This window comes from Pteropus alecto, unplaced genomic scaffold (assembly GCF_000325575.1).
Source record: "Pteropus alecto unplaced genomic scaffold, ASM32557v1 scaffold37, whole genome shotgun sequence".
NCBI classification, from domain to species: domain Eukaryota; kingdom Metazoa; phylum Chordata; class Mammalia; order Chiroptera; family Pteropodidae; genus Pteropus; species Pteropus alecto.
Genome location: NW_006440605.1, coordinates 1,125,027 through 1,149,019, shown reverse-complemented (window position 1 = coordinate 1,149,019; position 23,993 = coordinate 1,125,027). Strand labels below are relative to the sequence as shown.

The 23,993-nt window shown below is 46.7% G+C and overlaps 1 protein-coding gene across 1 annotated transcript in view; it reads right to left on the bottom strand.

Moving 5' to 3' along the window:
- INSR (insulin receptor) overlaps positions 1-23,993 on the bottom strand; it is a gene marked incomplete at its 5' end in the record, with an annotated part of 116,118 nt that overhangs the window by 14,581 nt on the left and 77,544 nt on the right. Inside the window, 8 exons of the mRNA XM_015593468.2 lie at positions 1,147-1,306; positions 6,145-6,284; positions 7,171-7,445; positions 13,873-14,074; positions 17,982-18,149; positions 19,408-19,658; positions 20,692-20,818; positions 21,838-22,052. Coding sequence (XP_015448954.1) covers positions 1,147-1,306; positions 6,145-6,284; positions 7,171-7,445; positions 13,873-14,074; positions 17,982-18,149; positions 19,408-19,658; positions 20,692-20,818; positions 21,838-22,052 — 1,538 coding nt within the window. The remainder of the gene's footprint in view (positions 1-1,146; positions 1,307-6,144; positions 6,285-7,170; positions 7,446-13,872; positions 14,075-17,981; positions 18,150-19,407; positions 19,659-20,691; positions 20,819-21,837; positions 22,053-23,993) is intronic.

Below are 23,993 nucleotides of genomic sequence, written 5' to 3'. Positions count from 1 at the left end.
AAGAGAGAGACTCTAACTCTCTGGATACCGAGTAACGCGCAGCATCTTTGTTATCGATGAGCCTCTTGGACCACGCCTGAGTTTAGGCCAACGGGCGGGATGGCTCGCAGGGAGCTGGTCACCAGAAGAGCTAGCGTGTGATTGGCGAAGCGGGACCGTCAGCCAGCCTGACCTCCAGAGAAGGGAGGGGGCTCGTGATGGAGTTCGATCACGTGGCCAACCATTCACTCAATCACCCCTAGGTGATGAAACCTCAATAAAAACTCTGACACCAAAAGAGCTTCCAGACTAGCACCTGGCATCTAGGCGCGAGCAGTCTTGTGGGGAACAGTGATCTCAGACTTACGGGTTCTGTGCTAGCCCCAGTGGGCAGCATTGGACTCGTTGTGTGTGCTCCCAGTTGGTCAGAACCTCATCTCAGTCCTGACCCTGACCAGAACCATCCAGCAAGAAGCCCTCCCACCGTCCACCCTCCCACCGTGCCAGGTACATGAAAATCCAGCTGGCAAGCGGAAGCCCCATCTCGCCCCTCCCCGCCAAGCTCCCGTTCCTCCTGCTCTAGAGTCTCCCCTCCTCCTGAGTAATTCGTTTGTTTGCACGTTCAAGTGTCTGGGTTCATACCATGTGCTGAGCTGAACAACCTCTTCTGTCCCCCACTTGTACATTCTTCCAGGTCTAGGCCAAGAGATCACCACCTCCAGGAAGCACTCCCTGACCACCTCAGCCTTCCCTACCTCTCTCCACTTACTGCCTGGACACCGAGCACACCCAAGGCCGAGTAGGGAAGCTCCCACCTCCTTTGTTATTATGGCCCACGTAATAACAAAGATCGAAACACTAGTTTGCAAAGGAGATGTGTCTATCAGACTTGCCCTGTGCCAGTCACTTGACCTTCATGATCTCACTGAAACTCCCTTCACTTCCAAAGGTGGTCCTATCATCATCCCCATGGACAGATGAGGAAGTGCAAGCTCAGAGAAGGCACGTACCTTCCCCTCGTCACACAGCAGCAGCCCGTGGGCCCAGAGGGCAAGTCCAGGGCCAGCACGCATAGCCTCCAACCTTCCCCGACTATCCTCTGAGATATTCTGCCCTGCCCAGCACCAAGCACAGACCCAACCAGTCCAAGTCACTGTGCATGCTTACGGTAGTCTGTCACGTAGAAATAGGTGGCTTCCGTCCAGGAGCCATTGCCTGCCAGGGAGGTGGCCCGCACTCGCACGCTGTAATTCCCCGGGGGCAGCCCACGCAGCCTGCAGCCCCGCTCCAGAGCGAAATGCCTGCGGGAGACACAGAGGTGCAGCTCCTGGAAGACACAGACACGATCCGCTCAGAAATGACACACAGGGAAGAGTGCAACCTGCGAGCGACTTCGAGACTAGGAATGTGGGAACCTTAGCTCTACGGACAAGGAGACAGAGGCAGAAGCCACCGTGATGGATGACAGCCAGTCTTCCCAAACCGCAGGCAGGCTTTCGACCCAGATCATTTCATTTAATTCTTCCGACAACCCCGCGCACAGGGAAAGTGAGGCTTAGGGCAGAGTCGGGGAACTTTTACTGTACAGGGCCAGATAGTAAATATTTTCACCTTGGAGGGGCCAGAGGGTCACTGTCACCAACTCAACCCTGCCATCGAAATTAGCAAAAGCAGCCAAACAAATCCCAATCCTGTAATATCCGTCAATGAACAGACATGGCTGTGTGTCCGCGAAACACTGCGGATGCCGAAAGCTGAACTTCATATAATTTACACGTGTCCTGCAATACGATTCTCCTTTGTGTTTTTTTCCTAACATTTTAAGATGCGAAAGTGATTCTTAGTCCACAAGCGGAACACAGGCAGGCATACGAAAACAGTTTGCCGACCCCCGGCTGAGAATGTGAGATAATCAGCAATGATCTCACACCCCGTGAGCTGCAGGCCCCACCCTTGCACCCACAACCTCTGGCTCCAAAACTCCTTGCAAGCATCATGGGATATTTTCACCAGGCCTCTAGAAAGTCCCAGAGGGCAGGCAGAAGGGACCCACGTCACCCACATCACACTTCAGGCCTTTCCCCTACACCTCTTCCTCGAAGAGGTGAATAGATATGTGGGCTTAAGGTCTTGAGAACAAATTTAAAATTTCCTTCCTTCCCATGGTGCCTTTGATTTCATTTTATTTCTTTTACCTTCATTAGAAGAGTTGGGATCTACCTAACTGTCTGATTAAAAAAAAAGGAGAGAAGCATACAAACCCCAGTGACAAACATATACATAGAGATAAGCCCAGAGCTTATCCAGAAAGGCATGAGGCTCCCTGGGAATTAACTAAGACCATGAAACCTGCCAGGCTCAGGCCAGATTTTGAAAACTTTCCAAAACAGCTCCAAGCGCATAGTGCATGCAGGGCACTGGCCTGGAAAATTTTAGGGAGAGAGAAAGAAATGTAAAAGCTCTCGTGTTCATCATGTGACAACAGCAGCCAGAAAACAAATCCGGCGGGAGGCAGGGGGTGGGGAATTCTAGTCCAAAGGTTCTTCCAAGAAGGATGAGTCACCAAACAGAAAGGGACAAATCAGCAAATATAGAAACCAGAGGTAGCTGCTATCCAGGACAAAGGGGACACACATCTTCCAATGTCAGTCATTTACCTCAGGGTCGGGGACCGAGAAGGGACCGTAATGGAAGGAACTAGAACCTGATATAGCTCTCCCCAAGGACACCAAAACAGCTTAACCAAAAGCTGGAGAAAATTTTGTAAAACTGGCAAAGTCATAATGATGTAAAAAACAATGTTTTACCTTACTTTTTTTCACTTTATCAAAGTGATGCTAGACGATTAAGGAAAATGTTGGAGATCATCAATCAACCAGTCTTGTCTACGAAAAGGTTTTTCTAAAGGTTCCTGTAACCCCTCATTCTCTCCTAATGTTCCCCCATCCTTGTTTCCCTAAAGGTTGACTAGGGCCCTCCTATATGGGACCAGGGTCAGGCCCTGCAGGGCAGAGGCCGGTGGGAATTCCTGGTGATGACTCTCGGGCTCCAGGAACAGGAGAGTCAGTCCTGCCAAAGGCGGTGGGGAGAACACAGGGATGGGTCCAATGTCAACAAGGCAACCAGCTGTCCCAGTTTACCTGGGACCGACAGGTTCCTAGGATATAGGACTTCAGTGCTCAAACCTGGAAAATTCCAGGCAAACGGGGTAGACTTGATCACAGCAGTAGAAATGAAATCTGCACAGAATCTATGTTCTCCTCCTTGCTACCAACAACACCCTAACTTCCCTTGGAAACTGCACCTTCCCCTGGAGTGGCTCTCGCCTCCCACCCCTAACCCTACCCGGGTTCCAGGGCTCACCCTGACTGCCTAAAGCTGAAGCATCCCATTGGTTTGGGGAAGGGCATAAAACTCAGACCCAAAGGAGCCATCGCCGAAATGCAAATCAAGACCACGATGAGATACCACTTCGCATCCACTAGTACGGCTATAATCAAAAAGATGGACCAGAACAAGGGTTGGCAAGGATGCACAGAAACTGGAACCCTCATACACTGCTGGTGGGAACATAAAGTGTTGCAGCCACTTTTGAGAAAGAGCTCAGCGTTTCCTAATATGTTAAATGTAGAGTTACCATGTGACCCAGGAATTCCACTCCTAGGTACGCACCCAAGAGAACTGAAAACGTATGCCCACGTAGCAGCATGACCCGTAAGAGCCAAAAATAGTAATAACCCAAATGTCCATAGGTGGATGCATGGATAAACAAAATGTGGTCCATTTTATGACGGAATATTACTCGGTCATAAAAAGGAAGGAAGCACTGACACGTGCTACAACGTGGATGAACCTTGAACATGTTATGCTAATGAAAGCCAGTAACAAAAGACCACATACCGTAGGATCTGTTTAAATGAAATGTCCAAGACAGGCAAACTCATAGAGACAGAAAGTGGATTCATGGTTGCTAGGAACTGGAAAGATTGGGGAGGTGATGGCTAAGGACAGGGGGGATGAGGTTTATTTTGCAGGTGATGAAAATATTCTGAAATCGACCTTGGTGATGGCTGCACAACTCTCTGAATGTACCGCAAACCATTGAATCATACACGTTAAACGGTTTTATTTTATGGTATGTGAATGTATCTCAATAAAGCTGTTATTAAAAACCCTCGTGCCAGAGCCAATCAGCACACAGCACTCCCCTGGTCATGTGATTTGCCGCTGGGTGTCACATGACCTCAGTCTGGCTGGGACACAGACTCTCTCTTCCTGTAGGCTTGGTACTAAGAAGATGTGAGGCTTGGAACCACAGAAATCATAGGAGGACAGCCAGGAGTTGCTAGGCTCACTGCAAAGACCCTTAAGATGCAATTGAGCCAAAGGAATTCTGGATCGGCCATGCCCAAACTCCTTAAACTGTTCAGCTGTGGGAGTTAATAAGCTTCCTTTCTGTCATAGCTAGTTTGATGGTGGTGGGGTGGGGGGGCGGGCAGGGTTCTAACGGCTAGTGGGAGGTAAAGGATAACAGCTGGAGAATCTCGAACCCAGAGCCTATAACCTCAACCTCTACGTTACACTGGACAAAGTTCTGCGCAAACACCCTTGTAAAAGGCTGCACATCCACCGTTTTATGGATATACCATATTCTGTGTACCCATTCTCCAGTGAACAGACATCAAGTGGCTTGCATTTCTTGCTAGTGATGAAAATCTTATGCATAAAGTTTTACACCCACCCCAAATTTGAACTATTTCCTTAAGGCAGATGGGATTAATATATACAGGGTAAGGTATTAGTAAACCTTGCAATAATGGTCCCGTATGAGTCATGCCTCCCTTCAGGCACCGCTGAGAGGCCCCGTCCCACACTGATGCTGGGCTTGGCCACTGGACTCATGCTGCTGCACGTTCTTCTCTGCTTCTTTACAATTCTGCAGGCCATATAAAAACAGGCCTCAGGCCCGATTTGGCTCACAAGCCATAGTTGGCTAGTTTCAGTTCTAAATCATTGTCCAAGCTGGATATTTGGGCACCAAGAGCAGATGTGATCTCAGGAGGGGTCAGCAGAGGGAGACCTATCTGTCCTTTCTGGCTCAGGGAAGTCATGCTATACCTGCCTGGTTACAGGATGACCAAAGTTCCAGGAAATCAGGCAGTTTTGTTATAACATCCATTAGGTGCTAATAAACTACGGCCCACAGGCTAAATCTGGCCCACTGCTTATTTTTGTAAATAAAGTTTTATTGGCACACGACCACACCCATTCATTTATGTATCGTCTATATGGCAGCTTTCGAGCTACAATGGCAGAGTTGAGTATTTGCAACAGAGACTATCTGACCACAAAGTCAAACATGGGTACTATCTGGCCCTTTACAGAAAAAAGCTACCTATCCTTGGATCAGAACATATGATAGGCTTGGGTCTGAATACTGACTGTATTGTTATGACCTCAGACACAACTCAAATTCTGGACACCTTAATACCAAGCTCATTGGGTTATGTACATATTGCACTTCATCGGTCCCAAGAGGTATATCATTTTCACATTTCTAAAACTGGAACACACCTTATAAGCAATGCCAGCTTACAGTTAGATGTGGCAGTATCCTTTTGTTTCTTAACGGTCCGTAAAAATAACAGGGCTCTCATCACATCTTAGATGTGACAAAATACAAGAAATGAGACACTGTGTGTAAAGCTCTTAACATGCACGGGGCACGCAGTGGGCCTTGGGCTGGCTTAGCTCCTTTTTTGTTCTTGGATTCCATGTTTGTGCATCTCTGGCGTTCACCTGCCCAGCGTCTGGTAGTAAAGGGAGACGCCCAACGAAAAGTCACTCATTAAGGTTTTAAGTGATGTGTTTGTTCCCAGACTCAGATAACTCTCTCTAAAGTGAGATGAGTCTCCTGTCATGTCGGGAAAGACACAAATGCAGGCAGCCATCATTCAACTTGTAGGACAGAACAGAAAGTCAGCGTGAGAAATGCTGAAAGAGAGAAGTTTATAGATTGGCATTTCTGACCCATCTCCCAGGAAATGTACGTATCAAGGCCATCTGAGTCCTAACAATGAAACGTCTAACGAGAGAAGCTAGAATCTAAGGCGCGGAAGGAGGTAGCATTGGCAGCCTGGAAGGCTCGCGCCCCACGGGTCTTACCTCATCGCCGTATCGTCGATAGCTCACTTCATACAGCACAATCAGACCGTTGGGTTCCTTCGGCTCCTGCCACATCAAGTGAACAACGTTGTTCTCGAAGATTTCGTGGGTCACGGGGCCAACGATGTCATCTGCCTTGGCTGTAAGGAGCAATGGTTAGAGTCGGGGACCTGAACCCCGGGTCAAATCCCACCTCAGCCACTCAGCAGTTAGTGACCTCGAGCTGGTTACATAACTTTCCTATGTTCCATTTCCCACGCTGGAGAATGGACGTGCACAACTCACCTCACTGGATTGTCTACATATCTGTGTCTATCTAGTTATCTCATATCCTTTTAGTTCTGTTTCTCTGGAGGACCCAGACTAATACACCACATATGTGTATTTCTTAATTTTACTTTATTTTTCTTATGGCTTGAGTGTATTTCCCAATGTTTATATGACTCACGTAATTAAAAAATAATCAAGGCAACATGGATGGACCTTGAGGGCATTATGCCAAGTGAAGTAAGTCAGACAGAGAGACAAATCCTGTGTGAGCCACTTAGGTACGGAACCTAAAAAAGCTGAACTCACAGAAACAGAGACTAGAACGCTGGTTGCCAGGGGCGATGTTGGTCAAAGGGCACCAACTTCCAGTTAGAAGACGAAATAATTTCTGGGGATCTAATGTAGAGCATGGTGACGAAAGTTAATAACACTGTGTTGTGTACTCGAAAGTTGCTAAAAGAGAACTTAGGCATTCTCGCCAGATAAAAGAACTGGTAATTACGTGGCGTGATCGCGGTGTGAGCTGATGCTCAGGCGGTGCACGCAGTATGGTCACACTGCAGTTTACAAGGATAGTGAGTCGACGCGTGGTCCACCTTGTTATCGGAACTTACACAGTGTTATGTGTCAATTGTATCTCAGTGAATCTGAGAAAGACTACAGATAAATAAAAAATATACAGGCAAATAAAGAGGGAGGGCGGAGGGCTTCTCTCGGGTCAGCGTGGGTCTCCCGGCCCACGACGTGCCTACGCACCTTCCGGCATGGTCCTGGCGCTGACGTAGGCTGCCACACTGCACCTTTCCTCGGGCGCATCCTGGTTGCAAGCCTGCAGCTCGATGCGATAGCCGGTGAAGTGGCGCAGGCCGGAGATGACCAGCGACTCTTTGTTCACCACTTTCTCGAAGGGCCGGTGCTCCTCCAAGCTCGTGGGCACACTGGTCCAGGAGGTGTTGGGAAAACTCGGGGCCGTGGGTGCGACCGTCGTCACATTCTCCACGTCGCCAAGGGCCCTGCGCTTCCTCGATGGCCTGTCACGACAATAGGACACACACGGTCATGCAATCGCCACCTTTAAATAAATGCTGGAGAAAAGAGGCTTTGATGAAGGACTGTGGTGCAGTGGAATGTGAGGGCAGGCGGATTAAAATGCAGATCGTCAGGAATTACAACCCATGGCAGCTTTCAAGATGCCCTTGGAAGCATCGAAAGTAGGGGCGGCCCACCCGAGAGGGCCGGGGCTCCAGGACCGGCCCAGCAGACACACACCGATGTCGCCCTCCACATGCTTGATTTCGGGTGTTCATTTTGCAGAGTAACCGCCTGCCCAAGGTCAATGTTAAAAATAAGGTGCCAGAAGCATATGAGAGTCAAGCTTTTCAGGCGTTTGCCCAACGGCCCTAGCAACTGACTGACACCATCAGTTTAAACAGGAGAAAACGCACCCTGTGTAATTTGAGTGATTCAGCTTCACCTCTTAGCTCTCAGGTTGGTAGGGGTAACCCCAAAAAATGCCTATGCAACTGGTATGCTTTTCCCCCTTACAAAGCTATATTAAGAAGTAAGTGTTGATGGCATAAAAGTTTAGAAGTACCAAAAAAAGTATAAAGAAAATTCAAATGACTCGTCATTTCACTGCCCATGGCTTCCTGTGGGCAATTTCTTCCCTGGACCATGAGAGGCTCACTTCGTTCACTTGTATTGGAAGTACTTATCAAATATTTTTCTTCAAACATATTGTCTTAAGTTGGACATAATTTACGTTTTTTTTTTAATGTGAAATGAGGTTTCTTCTCCTCGTTATGAAAGCAGCACATGCTCGCTGCAGAAAACTTGGACAACTAAAATACTCCAGTGCACGCATGAGCACACTTTACTTAACCTTCCTCCTATATTTCTAATATGAGCGTCTCCAATTCTTTTTTGCTGTTATAAACAGTGCTCTGATCACTGTCCGATTGTCTTATTAGGCCCTAGAAGCAGATCCCTAGAAATCACTAGGTCGTGCCGGTTAACACACGGGGTTAATGACCTTAACGCGGCTTCGTGCTCTCATCTCTCGACCTTAATGACCTCAACGCGGCTTTGTGTTCTCATCAGAGGCGCATGAAACTGCACCTCAGCCATGATGAGTGGGGGTGAGCCCGTTCTGTTTTCCTTTTTTCTTGCTTTTTTCATTTTTTCATATTTTTAACCTGAGAGATGTTTTTTAAAGGCTTCGCTCTACTGCTCTGTTTGCGTCTCTTTGTACCGCTCAGTGTGAACTTCCCTTTCCTTTATTGCTTCTTTTGTGTCTCTCCAGGGAATTGTCTACTCTGATCCTATTTTTTTCCAGGAAGTTCTGCTTTCCTCATTGCTGCTCCTACGCTGTCCATTCACTAAGGATATTAACCCTTTACCAACGGTGCCCCACGATTCGCCATGGTTTGCTGTTTGCCAATGAGATTCCTTGAAATGATCCAAAGCCGTCGTTCCCGTGTATCTGTAATATTTTATGTCAGCAAACTAAAAAAAAAAAAAAATTTACAGATAGAGATGGAGTCACTAAGGTTTTACGGCAATTATGAAAAGAGATCTTTTCCTCCGTTTCATGTACTAATTATCACTAGCGGATCCACTGGATTCTGTTTATTTCTATTGTCCCTATTTTCCCAAACTCTCATTCCCGAACAATGAATTCTAAGAGCTTTACTGTTGATTTTCTTGCATTTTCAAGGAACATACCAGAAAAAAAGGTCAGCAAACTTTTCCTGTAAGCACTAGAGAGTAAATATTTGGGTTTTTTGCAAGACATGTGGCTTTTGTCACAACTATTCAACTTTCCATGGTTTTCAAGGCTTTGTAGCCATAGACACAATGGAAACAAATGAGTGTGGCTGCATTCCAAATAAAACTCTGTGACAAACAGCCAGCCAGTCCAGGGTCCAGCGTTTGTTCGGCCTTGCACTAGAATATCTGCAAATATCGATGATTTTATTTCCCACAACCTATTCTCTGACATTTTAATTTCCATTTTGTGTCTGACTGCACTAGCCGGATAATCAGAGAAAAGTTAACTAGTGATAATGACTCTGGACTCCTCCCAACTCTAACAGGAATAGGTTTTAAGTATGACGCTAACCTGGCTATTGGTTTCATCTAAGCAATATTTATCCTGCTGCCTCTTTCCACCCCCTTTCTCTAAATTAGAATGTTTCAAATTAACATTATGAAATGAGATTATTACATGATTTTCCTTACTGGGCCCCTTGATGAATTAGATTGCATTATCAGATATCCGGATCTTAAACCATCCTTGCACTCCTGAGATAAACGATATTGCCAGCAGTGTTTTATTTAACACACTTGGACTGAAAGTCCCACATTAGCTGATCCTGGGGTTTCCTTTCGATGCAGCATCTCTGTCAAGTTCTGCTAAGGGGTGTTATGTTAGTTTCACAGAATGAACTGGGAAGGTCTCCATAGATTTCTATGCTCTGGAAAAGTTTTTATATTATAGGAAATAGTTGCTCTTTCAGAGTTTGAAAGAACTCACCTGTAACACTCTCTGGGCCCAGCGTCTTTTTTTATTTTTAATTTAATTTAATTTTTTTTTGAGAAATTAAATGACACCTTTTTAAAGTCTTTTTTCAAGGTTATTAGAATATTTAATTTTTCTTCTTCCTGAATCAGCTCAAACAAGATAAATTTCCCACTTCACTGAAAGTTTCAAACTGAATAACACAGGATTGTCCAGAGAATTCAACATATTAAAATCTGCCTTAGACCCCAGTTTTATTTATATCACCTTCTTTACTTCTAGTTATTTGTGGGCTTTTCCACTTTGATTACATTTACAACTTTAGCTATATTGATTTTCTCCTCCATCCTTAATATATTTTTATTTTTACATTTTAAGTTTTTTCTTAATTTATGAAGCTGTTTAAGTCTATTAATTTGCATCAATGCCTAGTTTTGCAATAATCTACAAGGTAGGTATGTGATATTCACATTTCCATTATTTTCCAAATGGACTTTAATGAAAGTTTCCATTTCTGCTCTGACCCAATAGATAGCTAAGTGATTGACTTTTAGTTACTAGAAAGTAGAATTTCTGTTCAAACTCAGAAGTCAACTTTTGGTTTTTATTGCACTGTAGTCAGAAAATCATGTGGTCAAAAAACAAACCTTACTTTGGGGGTACCCATTAAGATTTTCACTGTGGTCTTTTTGTATGAAAAGAGCAATGACATTCTCAGAGGGAAATCAAAAATATCAAACAAAGACATACCCATATTAGCAAGATTCAAACATTTCTATGCAGCCACGGTGGGCCTTGCAAAAATAACCATGAATGGCTACTGAGAAACTGATATCTGAACAAATGGAACGTAAAATGGTCTCATCAAACTGGCAAAATATGTATATACCAAAAGAATTATACACAAAGAGATCACAAAGTAGTCAGGAAAGACCGCTGTGCGCCCATCGCTGGCTTCTACTCTCTATGTACACAGCATGTTATCATTCCACACCCTTGCACTAGACCAGGGGTTCTCAATCGGGGTCCTTCTGCCCCGTGTCCCACCACTGGGGAGACAGGGGGCCCGTCGGGAAACATTTTTGGTTGTCACTATTTGGGAGACAAGTGTGCTACTGGCATCAAGTGAGTAGAGAGCAGGGTTGCTGCTCGACATGCTACAATACATAGGGCAGTCCCCACAACCCGAAGGACCTGGCCCCAAGTGTCACCACAGTTGAGATCAAAACACCCTGGTCTGGACCAAAGTCTCAAATTTCCAGACCTGTCTTTTCTACGAGATTATACTCCAAATGGCCACTAGGGGGCAGAGCATGGAGACGCACGCCTGAAAATAAACAAACACTGCTTCATAAAATCACTGGGATGGGCGAAACGGGTGAAGTGGATCAAAAAGTACAGACTTCCTGTTATAAAACAAACAAGTCCTGGGAGCATCATGTACTTCACGGTGACTATAGTTAATAACTCATATTTGAAAGCTGTTGAGAGAGATCTTAAAAGTTCTCATCACAAGAAAAAAGAAATTTGTGACGACACGAGGTGACTGATATTCACTAAACTTCGTGTAGTAATCAGTGCACAGTAGGTACAAAGAGCGAATTGTTAGCTTGTACACCGAAAGTAATATAACGTTAAATGCCAATTACATCTCAATAAAAGTAAAATAAATCCCTTCGCATGGCCCCACCCAGCCTCACAAGACTGGCCTCCTGTTCCTCCCAAGAGCCCACGATTCGTCCCACCACCTTGCCTGTCCCTTAGCTCCTCTCCGCCCATCCTTTCCTCTAGGACCACACTGTGTCTTAAAAGAATAAAGGAACTTCATTCAAAAGGAAGTATGCCTGACTGTGCCCGGTGGCATTCCATGACGTGACACGCCTGGCTCACACCTGCAGTCCCCACTTGTCACCCCCAATAAGTGTTCTGTCTCCAGCTCGGTCTTCCCCACTACGTGCCTCACGTGGTTTAGACCCGGGTGCCAGGCACAGTTCTGCGGACACATGGGACGATAAATGCTCAGTGAGTGAACGCAGGAGGTAAAACGTGGCATGTAGGAGATGCCCAGGAAGTACCCCCTCGACCCTATGTTTTAGTAAGAGTGTGTTAGTTAAGATTTTCCCAGCATTCATGCCCAGATCCCATTTCAGGGTGAAGGCGTTTAACGTGTGAATCTGTGAAGCACCCCGCCTTGGCACTGCAGCCCGTCACATGCATCAAGCCAGGGAAGCTCCTGGGGTCTCAAAGGCGTACGGTGTGCTTCCTGCCCCGTGTGGCCCACTGGCCCTGCGCCGAGCAGACACGGGGTCCCCACAGACATCCCACAGATGAGTCATACCTACTGTCCTCAGCACCAGGGCCTGCAGAGGATTTTCTGTGAAAACAAAACCAACCGCTTTGAGGACAGACAGAACTTCTTCAGAGAGACCTCTTGCTTCTGACACCCCAGAAGCCACGTTTCCTCCGAGCAGCCCAAGGGGGCCCTGCCCTTGACCATGGACCACTCTACCCATCGCCTGAACCACATCTAAACTCAGCAAGAGGGTAGAAAATCAGAGAAAATAGCCCCCAGAGACTGGGCCATCTGGGGTTCACCTAGGATGTCACACTTGACTATCGTTAAACATCACAATCAACTCAGCCATTTCCCCATGTACGACAGGGTATTGTTTTTAGCGGGTAGGACAGTAACTGCCTCAACACCCGGGCTGTGTCGTTTAGTGCTCTTTTGGACTCAGGGCATGGGGGTAGGGGATGCAAGAAAGAAAAAGCAGAAATGTTGTATGTTGATGGTTCTGAGGAAACGTCTGGTCTGCTTCGATGGGGAGCGACGCTGGGCATTTGAACAGACACATTTTAGAGTCTTGTTTTCATCCCTATGTAAACCTTCTGGAGTTTCGATCCACTTTTGAAATGGCCAACTGTATCAGACATTTCTGGGTAATGGTCTGCTGGAGACTTTAAGGGGGAGGGGAGAGGTCAAGGGTGAAGAGGCAGGAGGCAGCTCAAAGCCCACATCATACATTTGCTGCCATAACTTGGGGCGAGTCACTCGTCAGCTCAGAAACACAGGCTTTGGACCCACATAAGGGAGATGGCATCTGCCTCATGGGTGAGTGTAAAGATTCACAAACTAATATGATGCAGATGGTGCCACGGGCATCGGGAGGGGGCAGGGATGCTGCCCAGCACCCCACAACGCACAGGACGGCCCCACCGCAAAGAATGAGCTGGCTCCAAACAGCAGCAGTGTCAAGGCTGAGACTCCCCGCATGAGTCCTAGAACCTCATTATCCTAAAAGACAGGAACTATCATTATCTCTATTTTATGGATGGGTAAACTGAGGCAGTGAAAGAGGTAGCATGACCTGTGAGCCGTGCACGGACTTGCCTTTTGCCTAAATGTCTTTGCTTAAAGGAGGAGACGGGTGAAAAGTCTAGAGCGATTTTCACTGCAAACCCTCTCGGTGGATCAGAAGTACATCAATCAGTCCCCTCACTCACTAAAGCAAACTCGACATATTAAACAGGAGAAGTCTCTGGGCTTTCAATATGCTGTGGAAAGTTCCAGAAGGCTGAGGAGGTTACAGAGATTTTAAGAAAGAAAGAATGCCCAGAGCTTGAAACCTAACGATAACTCAAGCCTGGGCCAGGCCCGTGTTTCTCGGGACCGGCCCCCACAATCCTAGGGAGCTCGTCTCGGAATGCATATGCAGACCGGAGGCTGCAGTGAAGGGCTCTGCAGACGGCACGAGGCAAACGTCTCCCCCTTTTCTGGTGAATATTTGCTCTCCCTGGTAAGGTTCTGTTGAATTCGCAAGATCCCTTCCTCCATGCTGGAGGAGACTCAGCGTGGACCCCACCCACCCTCTGGGTCCCCATTTCACCTTGTCCCCTAGTCCAAGACCCTCCACCCCAAGCCAACGAGGGCTCCTGACCTGGGGACAAAAACCACATTGTGCAGGTAGTCCTCGAATGTCTTCCGGAACGACGACTCCTCTAGCTCCTTCAGGATCTGAGAGTCGGTCTTGGGGCAGGAGCAGCATTCGCCGGCGGCATCATCGTACTCACTCTGGTTGTGCTTCTGGGAACCCTCCGACTCCGACGGCGGAGACCAGGTCCGGGAGGGCAGCTTCAGCCCTACAGGGAGAAAGAGCAGGTGGACTTGACTCTCTCTGCTGAAACACACACACACACACACACACACACACACACACACACACACACACAGCAAAAGGGACCTTCTCAGAGCAGCTGGGCACAGGGGACAGAGCTCGGGGCCACGGTCTGGGTTCAAGTTCTACTGTGAAAAGTAAGATCTTTCACTGGAGGATCCGGTCAGTGTCAATGAGACAGTGCATGTCAACATGTTCCAGACACAATGAGACACCATAACCCCATGGGGCTGGAGGTTGTAAGGTAGCCAGGCCTGTCCCTGCCCTTACATTCTAGTGCACAGGGGCCAGGGACGGGTATGGGGAATACACAATAAACTAATATACACATCTGCCATGAGTCAGACAACAGGGTCAAGGAACAGAGGGTGTCTGAAGACGCTATTTTTCATGGGTGGTCTCGGAGAAAGTGACCACTGAGCAGTCCTGAACTAAGTGAGTAAAGGAATGGGCCACATACATATCTTGGTGTAAAACAGTTCAGACAGAGCACAAAGTATGTGCAAAGGCCCTGGGGTAGGAATTTCCTTGGCATGTCAAAAGACATCAAAGACCCAATGTAGCTAGAAGAGGCTGTGGGAGAGAATGTAGCGGGTGGAGTTAAAAAAGAACAGGGAAGCAAATCGCAGTTGAACGAATGAACGATTCAGTCAATTTACCCATCAGTCCAATGAACCACATAACCATAGAGACAGGAGGGCCAAGCAGAATTCCACAGGGAATTCTAAGGGGCCCCGCGTAGAGACCAGATGGTTATACTGAGCCATCAAGCTGTGCAGCACAAAAGAAGGAATCTACAGCTCATTCGGGAATCCAGAAGTCAGATTAAAGCAGTGGTTCTCCCCAGGGGGTGATTCTGCACCACTCACGACCCCAGGACACTGGGCAAGGTCTGGGGACATTTTTGGTCCATCAGGACTGGTTGTGGGGAGAAGAAACTATGGGCACCCAGATGGCGGAGGCCAGGGACACTGTTGGACACCCTGCAATGCACAGAACAGCCTCACCCCATAGAACTATCCAGCCCCAAAAGTCAGCACTGCTGAGGTAGGGAAACCCTGGACTAAAGACACGAGAGGAGATCGGTGGAAAGAAATGTCCAAATAAGCATAGAAAAGGCAAATTTAAAAACAAACAAATAAACAAACAACAAAAAACCTCTCAAGGTAGCAGCCTTAAAAATACAAAGCTGTTTTTAGTACCACAGATGGCATGTCTTGACCCCTGACATCCAATCATACAACCATACTTCTGGCACAGGCTCGAGAAGGCACTCTACTCCTACGGACAAATCCGCGACAGCCCCTTCGAGTCCCCTCTCCTGCCACCAGCCCTCAGTGCCTGTCTAGTGTCAACCGAACAAAGGAAATTCCATCCCTCCTCTCCCCTTGAATGGATCCTGCAGACAGTGAGCTCCGAGGACCTTCCTGTGAGTGTACGTGTCCACACAGAAGCCCAAGTAATTACCTGGCTTTGAAAGCCTGCAAGGGACTCTTAAAATCATTTCTTTTGTTTATTAATAGATGTGGAATAACCTGGCCAGGTTCACTGTTGGAGGGCTAGTGATGGCATTATGGATGGAAGAAAGTTAGGATTTCAATAGCAAGGGGGTTCCTGACAATTTTCTAGAGAGGAAGAGACTTTTGATCAGGTGAAGGCACAGCTCCTGATACCTGCTACCCTTTCCAGCACCACTGTGTGACATGGTTTTTCTGTGTCTATAGACACAGAACCACGGTGTTCCATGGTTTTTCTGTAACTATAAAGTATAATGACATACCTCGGACAGTCAAATCCACAGAGATAGAGCGTAGATGGTGGGTGCCGGCGGCTGGGGAGGGGGCTAGGGAGTTAGCGTTTAATGGGGACAGAGCGTCAATTTGGGAAGATGAGAAAGTTCTGGTGATGGACGGTGGGGATGGCGACACAACAACGTGAGCATGTTTAAAGCCACTGAACTGACTCTTAAAATGGTTAAAATGGGAAATTTTATGTTACGTATATTTTACCACAATAAAAAAAGCCATACAGTTAATAAGACTGTATTGTATAATTTAAATATGCTAAGAAAGTTAAAGTATGTTTTAAATTTTCCCAGAAAAAAAAAAAAAAAAAAGTATGCGAGGTGATGGATGTGTTAACCAGATGGGAGGAGTCCTTCCACAATGTATACGTGTATCAAATCATCACAGAGCATGCTTTAAATAGCTTACGATATTAATTGTCTATTATACCTCAATAAAGCTGAAAAAAAGACCACTAGCAATAGTAATAGGAAGCCCCTACCGGTCACAGTTAGAAATTTATTTTTTGTTTTAATAAGTTTATTTGCTTGTGTGTGTGTGTGTGTGTGTGTGTGTGTGTGTTTAATAGTGATAAAATACACCTAATATTTACCATCTTCATTGTTTTTAAGAATAGAGTTCTGTGGCATTAAGTACACAGTGTTCTGCGACCATCCCCACCATGCGTCTCCAGAACTTTCTCACCTTCCCAAACTGATGCTCTGTCCCCATTAAACACTAACTCCCCTCTCCCCCTCTTCCCCATTCCTGCCATCTACTCTATATCTCTATGACTCTGACTCCTCTGGGGACCTCCCATGCATGGAATCACACTGTCCTTAGTAAGTTTATTTTTAATTACATAAATTCCAGGATCATTAGACATAAATCCATGTTTAGTCATGTTGTGATGATAGATTTAGATTTCCAGAATAAAAAATAAAATGGATAAATAAAATAACAAATAAAAGTTGTTGCCCTTTTTAAAAAAAAAAAAAAAAGGAAAGCACCGACTGCCTGCTGCTGGAGGCGGCTCTCACTGGCAGCTGCAGGGCCAACCCAAAAGCTCACAGCTGAGCCAATGACAGCGCTTGCTCTGAGTTCTATAAAGCAGCCTAGGAGATAAATCGCGTTTGCAGCCCTCAGCTGGGGCGGGGAATGAGGTCACAGGCATACATATAGCATATGATCCTAGAGCCAGGACAGTTCTTGGCAATCAGTTGGCCTTCCACTCCTTCTCCCCAAAAGGAGCCAGCCGGTGACAAGTGCGGTGACTTGCCCAAAGCCCTACAGCAGGTCAGAGATCCAGCCAAGAACGGACAGAGGGCTCCCGGCCTCAGCCACTCCTCGCCGGCAGCCCCAAAGTCAAGAGATGAGGATATGGCGAACTCAAAAAATCTCAAGAAAAATACAGACAATGAAACAAAAAACAACTAAAGAAAAAAATGACTCTGTTTCTCCAGTTTGATGGGGTTTTTTTAAAACCTAGTTTTAAAATAATCGAACTAATTTATACAAACTAGCTTGAAGCATCAAATATTTTTGCATTTTTTTCTGTACATTGATGGGAGCCCATTAAGTAAATAAGATTAAAGACTAAAAAAAAAATCATTAGCATAAATTGTTAATAGCACAGGAAAGAATAGATGATCTCTCCCGTTGTCTCTAATTCTTAAAACTTAAGGGTCTAAATATAGGGGCCAAAATCCTTCCCTGACGTTGTCAATCATCTCTCGAGATGGCCTCTGTGTTTCTGGTGTATCAGGGAAAGCTAGCGCAGTTAACACAGCTACGAACCCACGAGGGAGGGGGAGGGGAAAGGGAGATGGGGAAAGGAGGAGAAAATGCCAGAGAGAAGTGGTGCCAAGACACGGGAAATACCTGGTTTTGACACGGGTCTTCGCCGTGCGTACTCGCGTGATGTTTAGAACTGTGAGTGCGCACGCGCGTCCCCACGAGCGGGAGCAGAGTGTGCGCATGCGCACTGCACACCCCGGCGCGCAGGGGAGACGCGGTTCGCTGGAAGCCGAGCTGAGCGGGTCAGACGTCTGTCTCCTCGGCCGCTCCCGCACATCTGCCCACACTCACCTTTGAGGCAATAATCCAGCTCATACAGCTCACTGTCCTCTGCCTGCCTCTCCCAGAAAACCAGGTAGTGAGTGATGTTGCCGTTGGGGTCAGAAGGAGGCTTCCACTTCAGGATGATCTGGGATGAGGAGTTGGAAACCGAGATGGGGTCCAGGGGGACAGAAGGATCTGGAAAGGAGAAAGAAAGGAGGTCCACTGTGAGGAGGGTGCAAGCTGTCCAACTGTTATTTAACGTAAGAGAAAACTGGAGACATTGAATGTTCATCCAAGGGCATGAGTCACAAAATTACAGTCCATTCCAACTACAGGTATGTAGATTGTATAGCCATTCATTCAACCATTTATGCCACAAACATTTGTCCAGCTCCAGCCCTGTGTCAAGCTCTCTCTGTTCTGGGAACTGGATAGACGCTGGGGAAAGGGAGGGTGGTGAAGAGACAGACAAACTCACATTTTCTGGTTAACATTTGCCCCAAATTGAACCCAGTCACATGGCAAATTTCGGCAGCTAGAAGCCATTCCATCCTGTCACTGAGCTGGCAGCTCATCTGACATCCCCCCTCAAAATGTACCAGCTTTGGGCTCCACAAAACCTTCCCTCGAGGATGAAGGTGGACTAGAGAGTTGGTGAGGGGTGGAGGTGGGGGTCTCAAGGCAGAGGACACAGTGTGTCCAAAGGCCTAGGAGCTGGAAGTTTCTGGAAACTGCAGGTCCTTTGGTATCACTGGAGGAGACAGGGTGAGAAGGCAAGTTTGGACTCTGTCCTATAGGACATGGTTTCTCACCCTTGGCACTCCTGACATCTGGGCCAGACAATTCTTTGTTGTGGGGACCTGTCCCGTGCATCGTAGGGTGTTGAGCAGCATCCCCGGCCTCCACCCACTAGATGCCAGTAGTACCACTTCCACAATCACAACCAAAATGTCTCAAGACATCACCAAGTGTACCCTAGGGGGCAGACTCTCACCCCACCCCCACCCCACCCCACTCAGCCCTGAGAACTACTGCTGAAGAAAGACTCAGGCTTTATAAATATAACTAAATGGTTCTGAAATATTCCAGCACCTCCCCTCTCTTCCGCCCCGCAAAAAAAAAAAAAAAAATGGGGACGGGGAAGGGGTACAGAGATGAAACAAAAAAGACCAGATGTTGATGACTGTTGAAGCTGGGAGACAGTTCATGGGATTCGCTCTTCTTTCTACTTTTGTGATGATCTGAAAACGTTCCACAATGGGAAGAAAGATTTAAACCGCTCAGGCGAATGACTGCCACTGCGTTATCTTCTGAAATTGTAAAGCTCAGCACCCGACTCTTGCAAAAGCCAATGACCATGCAAAACAGCACTTCATACAACATCACCATATCGGCCTGTTAAAGGCAAGACGTCCGATTCATGCACGAATTCATTTTCACACACAAAACTTACTGGTGGCATCTGTCTGGACATAGATGATGTCACTCTTGGCCCCATATGTGCGACGTTCATCAGAAAAGGTGACCAAGGTCTTGACGAAGATGGCATACTGGGTCCAGGGCTTCAGACCCCGCATCAGCCACCCGGGGTGGCTCTGTGACTTAGGGTCGTTGGACCTCAAAGGTGGGTCAATGTCCACCACCGTCCAGCTGTTGGAGCCACATGCATCCTGCCCATCGAACTCTGTCACATTCTGATAAGGGCTTTCGAAGTGAAATAGGAGAAAGCAGTTACCATTATTCAACTATCGCTCTGAGATGCGGCCAGGGGAAATTACATCCTACAGGGTTGCACCCTCTTCACCAACCTTACGCCACAAGGAACAGTGACACGGAGACAGCTGAAGAAAAAGGAACCACTTCTTCTGATGTCTCAATAATAATATTATTTAATGTTAATAATATTGATTAATAATAAAGTGTTTTAGTTACTTAACATTATATAAGTATATATTTTATTATGTATTATATAATACTAATAAATATTAAATAATGTCTAGTAAGTAACGATAATATTAAATAAGATTTAATAAATAATAATATTACTTCCCAATAACAATGGTGATGATAACGATAACAGCAGCTACCTCGTTAGTTATTGATAAGATTACATGAGAGAATATGAGCAACTTCTCAGCACACAGCTTGAGAGGGAGCTATTATTAAATTTAACACTATCACCACTTTCATTATCTTCCTTTAAAATTCCAGCACAGTCACATACTCAAAGCGACCAGGTGTTGTTTAATGGGGACAGAACATCAGTTTGGGAAGATGAGAAAGTTCTGGAGATGGACGGTGGGGTTGGCTACACAACCTAATGAATGTACTTAAAGCCACAGAGCTGGATGCTTAAAAACAGTTTAAATGGTCAATTTTTACCACAATTTTTTAAATGTTGGAAAAATACAAAATAGGTTTTTTTAAAAATATTTTTTAAACCTATTAAGTAAACTGAGTGACTTTCGTTGAGGACGTCTGATGAGATGTACATATAAGAGGGAAAATGGAATATTGCTATAGGAAATTGGCCACTCTGAATCTCCAAAAGAAACCTGTCTGCTTCATTCCGGCTTTTGACAAAATGGGACATGACTGACTTTGTACACCCTCGACTGGTGCGATCATAAAAAGGAGCCTATGATATTTATGCCACAAGTGGGAAGGAGATAGAGAAGCCTTGGGGGGGACAGCTGAGCACACACGCAACACGCACACCTCTCTACCCTCTACTTACGCCTCTTTGTAGAACAGCATGAAGCCTAGGAGGTCTCGGAAGTCGGGGGGCCAGTACGGCTCCCATTTCAGCAAGATCTTGTCAAAAGACGTCCGAATGTTAGAAAATTTAAGTAATTCATTTTCACCTAGAAAAGTTTAAAGAAAAAAAGGAAGCAATGTCAGTATTTCATAATTTGTTTCAGCCCGAAGTGGGGATCCTCCACCCCCCAGAGTGTCCATGAGAAGGGAGATCTCAACCTCCTGCTCAGAGGACAGCTCTCATCCCCATGTGCATCCCCCCGCATTCACAGGGGACGGGTCTCACCCCCCCCCACCGCACGTCTCCTCGCGTTCACAGGGGACGGGTCTCACCACCCCGCGCGTCTCCCCACGTTCAGAGGCAAGAACTGCACGTGGAAGTTGGCCCCTTCCTCCAGCCAGTTACCTGGCCAGATGCTCAACTGAGTAACAGCAGTTGGCGCCAATGTGAGAAGGACAACTGGTCAATATTTAGGGATTTTTAAGAGTCACATTTGTCCTGACACAATTTTATTATGCATATGGACTTTCAAGCCTGACCCATGAGAAGCCGTAACTCCTGTGCAAATGAGCACACGCTAAGTGAGTTTAGAGAGTGTGCAGATCCATATGCCTTGGGCAGACGATGCCAAGGAGAGAGTAACTGCCTCTGCCTGGAACACAAGCCTTCCCTCAAGCTCCACCCCAACCACACTCTCTCCCTCCCCTGAATTCTCACAACTTGGACCACATCCTGCCACAAGGAACCAACCTGCATGTGAGTATTATAGAATCCCAGTTCAATGCTCAGAAATCCCTTCAAGAGAGAACCTGTCAGAGGACGGCAATCGGCCGACAGCCTCCAGCCGTAGCAACCGCAGGACCTGCCGTAGCATTTGAGTCAAGGCCATACATAAGGAGGTGTCATTCATTCATTCATTCATTCGATGCGTATGTGGCATCTTCCAGTATCAGGCACTGTATCAGGTGCAGCAGGCACAGAGTCAAGATGTACAACACCGGCCCTCAGCGTCTATCACACACGCAGTTGCTCAAGCTCACTGGGGGCTACTGGGGCGGCTAATGAGGGGCAGGGAGCCACGTCATCTGGTCCACAGGCCTGATGGACCAGGGCATCACCACTTACAGGATGCCTGGTCCCCATTGGTCTTCAGGGCGATGTCGTTCCTCTCCTGGCGCCCCTTGGTTCCTGAAACTTCCTCCATTTTGTGAATTTCCGACAAGCAGAGCTTGGGATTATAGTGGAAGAAGAGTTTCCCCTGAGTGATGGTGAGGTGGTGTTTGCTCCAGTCCCACAGCTGCCTCAGGTTCTGGTTGTCCAAGGCATAGAAAGAGTAGTTCCTACGGAAACACACACCATAGTCGGTCATCTGGTCACCTCCAGCTCCAAGATGACAGGGCCACGGCTGGAGTGCATCCCGTTCAGCCCTACAGACCCAGCCCTAACCACCTGCTTGGCACATACACAGTGAGTGCTGAATGTGGGGGAGGATGGGAGGGACAACGGACCTTGAGGAAGTGTTCGTGCCGGGGGAAGCTGTCTGAGCTCCACCTTGTGGGGTAGGAGAGAAAGACTGCGATGGACTGAGACATGGGTTTCACAGAGGGGACAGACTGAAGACACAGAGGCACCTGAGCTGGGCCCAAGGGAAAGCAAAGGAGCCTGCTCTGGCCAACAAGTGACAGCAAACGAGACCGGAGAGCTGCAACGGGCCAACCCCTCTGGTGCTGTGCATGACGGACCAACACCGAGAACACGCGCTGTTCCTTCGTGGGCAGAGGGCACCACCAAAGGTTTTGGAACAACTCAGTAACTCGATTAGACTTGGGCTTCAGAACTATTAGTGGGTCACTAGCACACGACAGATGGGAGGAGGGGAGCTTTAGACTTGTGACGTCCAACACGGAAACCACTAGCCACCTCCGGCGACTGAGCACCTGAAACGTGGCCATTCTGAACAGAACTAGAACTGAAAACGTGGGTTTTACAGACTTAGCCTGCAGAATACGGGAGTAAAAGATCTTCATAATTGGCTGTATACTGGTTCTAATTTGAAATGACATTTTAGATGTCATAAGTTAAGTAAAATGTATTATTTTTTGTTTCAACTTTTTTAAATTTTATTAAATTTATGAGGTGATGCTGATTAATAAAATTACGAAGGTTTCTATTTTTTGTTGTTGTTAAATTACAAAGGTTTCAAATGCACAATTCTATAATACATCATCCTCTGTATATTGCATTCTGTGTTCACCACCCAAAATCAAGTCTCCTTCCGTCACCTTGTATTCGACCCCCTTTACCCTTTTCTACCTCCCTCCACCCCGCTTCCCCTCTGGTAACCACCATACTATTGTCTGTATCCGAGTTTTTGTTTGTTTGTCTTAACTGCAAGTGATAAAACTGAAAGCAACAAAGTGCATCATTAAAACTCGTTTCACCTGTTTCTTTTAAAGTTTTCTAAATGTGGCTACTAGAACATTTAAAGTCACATATGCGACTTGCATTACATTTCTGTTGGACAGCACTGGTTTAGGTCTAGGATGCTCACCGGAATAATCCAAATGAAAGGTTTAAACTTCAACAAAAAGGTAGTTTTAGGGCAGAAAAATCAACGTGAGCTGGTGAGTGATTCAAGATGGTAGTCTAAACAATTCTGTGGATGGCTTCTCAGAAGCCATTTGCACCCCCCCTTCCCCTTGCCTTCCTCTATTGTACAGACTGCAAAAGGTAAATATTCGCTCTCCCAGACTCTCTTGCTGTCACATGGCCCAGTTCCAGCCAAGGAGATATAAACAGAAATCGATGTTGGGGGCGAGAGTGTGGGAAGTTCCAGGCAAGACTTTCTTAAAGAGACAGTCTCAGCTGGCATACACCTTTGTCCCTTTTCCCGTTCCTGTTGGTTCTACAGACGTAAGGTTGAGGGTGAGGCAGCCATCTCGTGACCATGAGGAACACAAAGATGGGAAAAACTGGGGTCTTATCCTTGATGGCACTGTTGGACAGCCCTCCTCAGACTTGTCTGTGAGTCTATCTTATCTGCATGAAACATAGCTGGTCTGGATTTCTGTTGTTTCAATATCTGAAACAGGGTCAGTGTAACCTCTAGGAGTACAGATCTGAGAAATAAGGATGAAGCAGGGCAAGAAGGGGAGTTCCATTTTGTACATGTTGCATTTGAGGCTCCTGGGGGTCACCCAGCTAGAGACAAGCTTGGGGACCTGGGGGTCTCAGCACTGGCCATCACTAGAGAGATGGCTGGGACTGGGGCCCCAGGACCC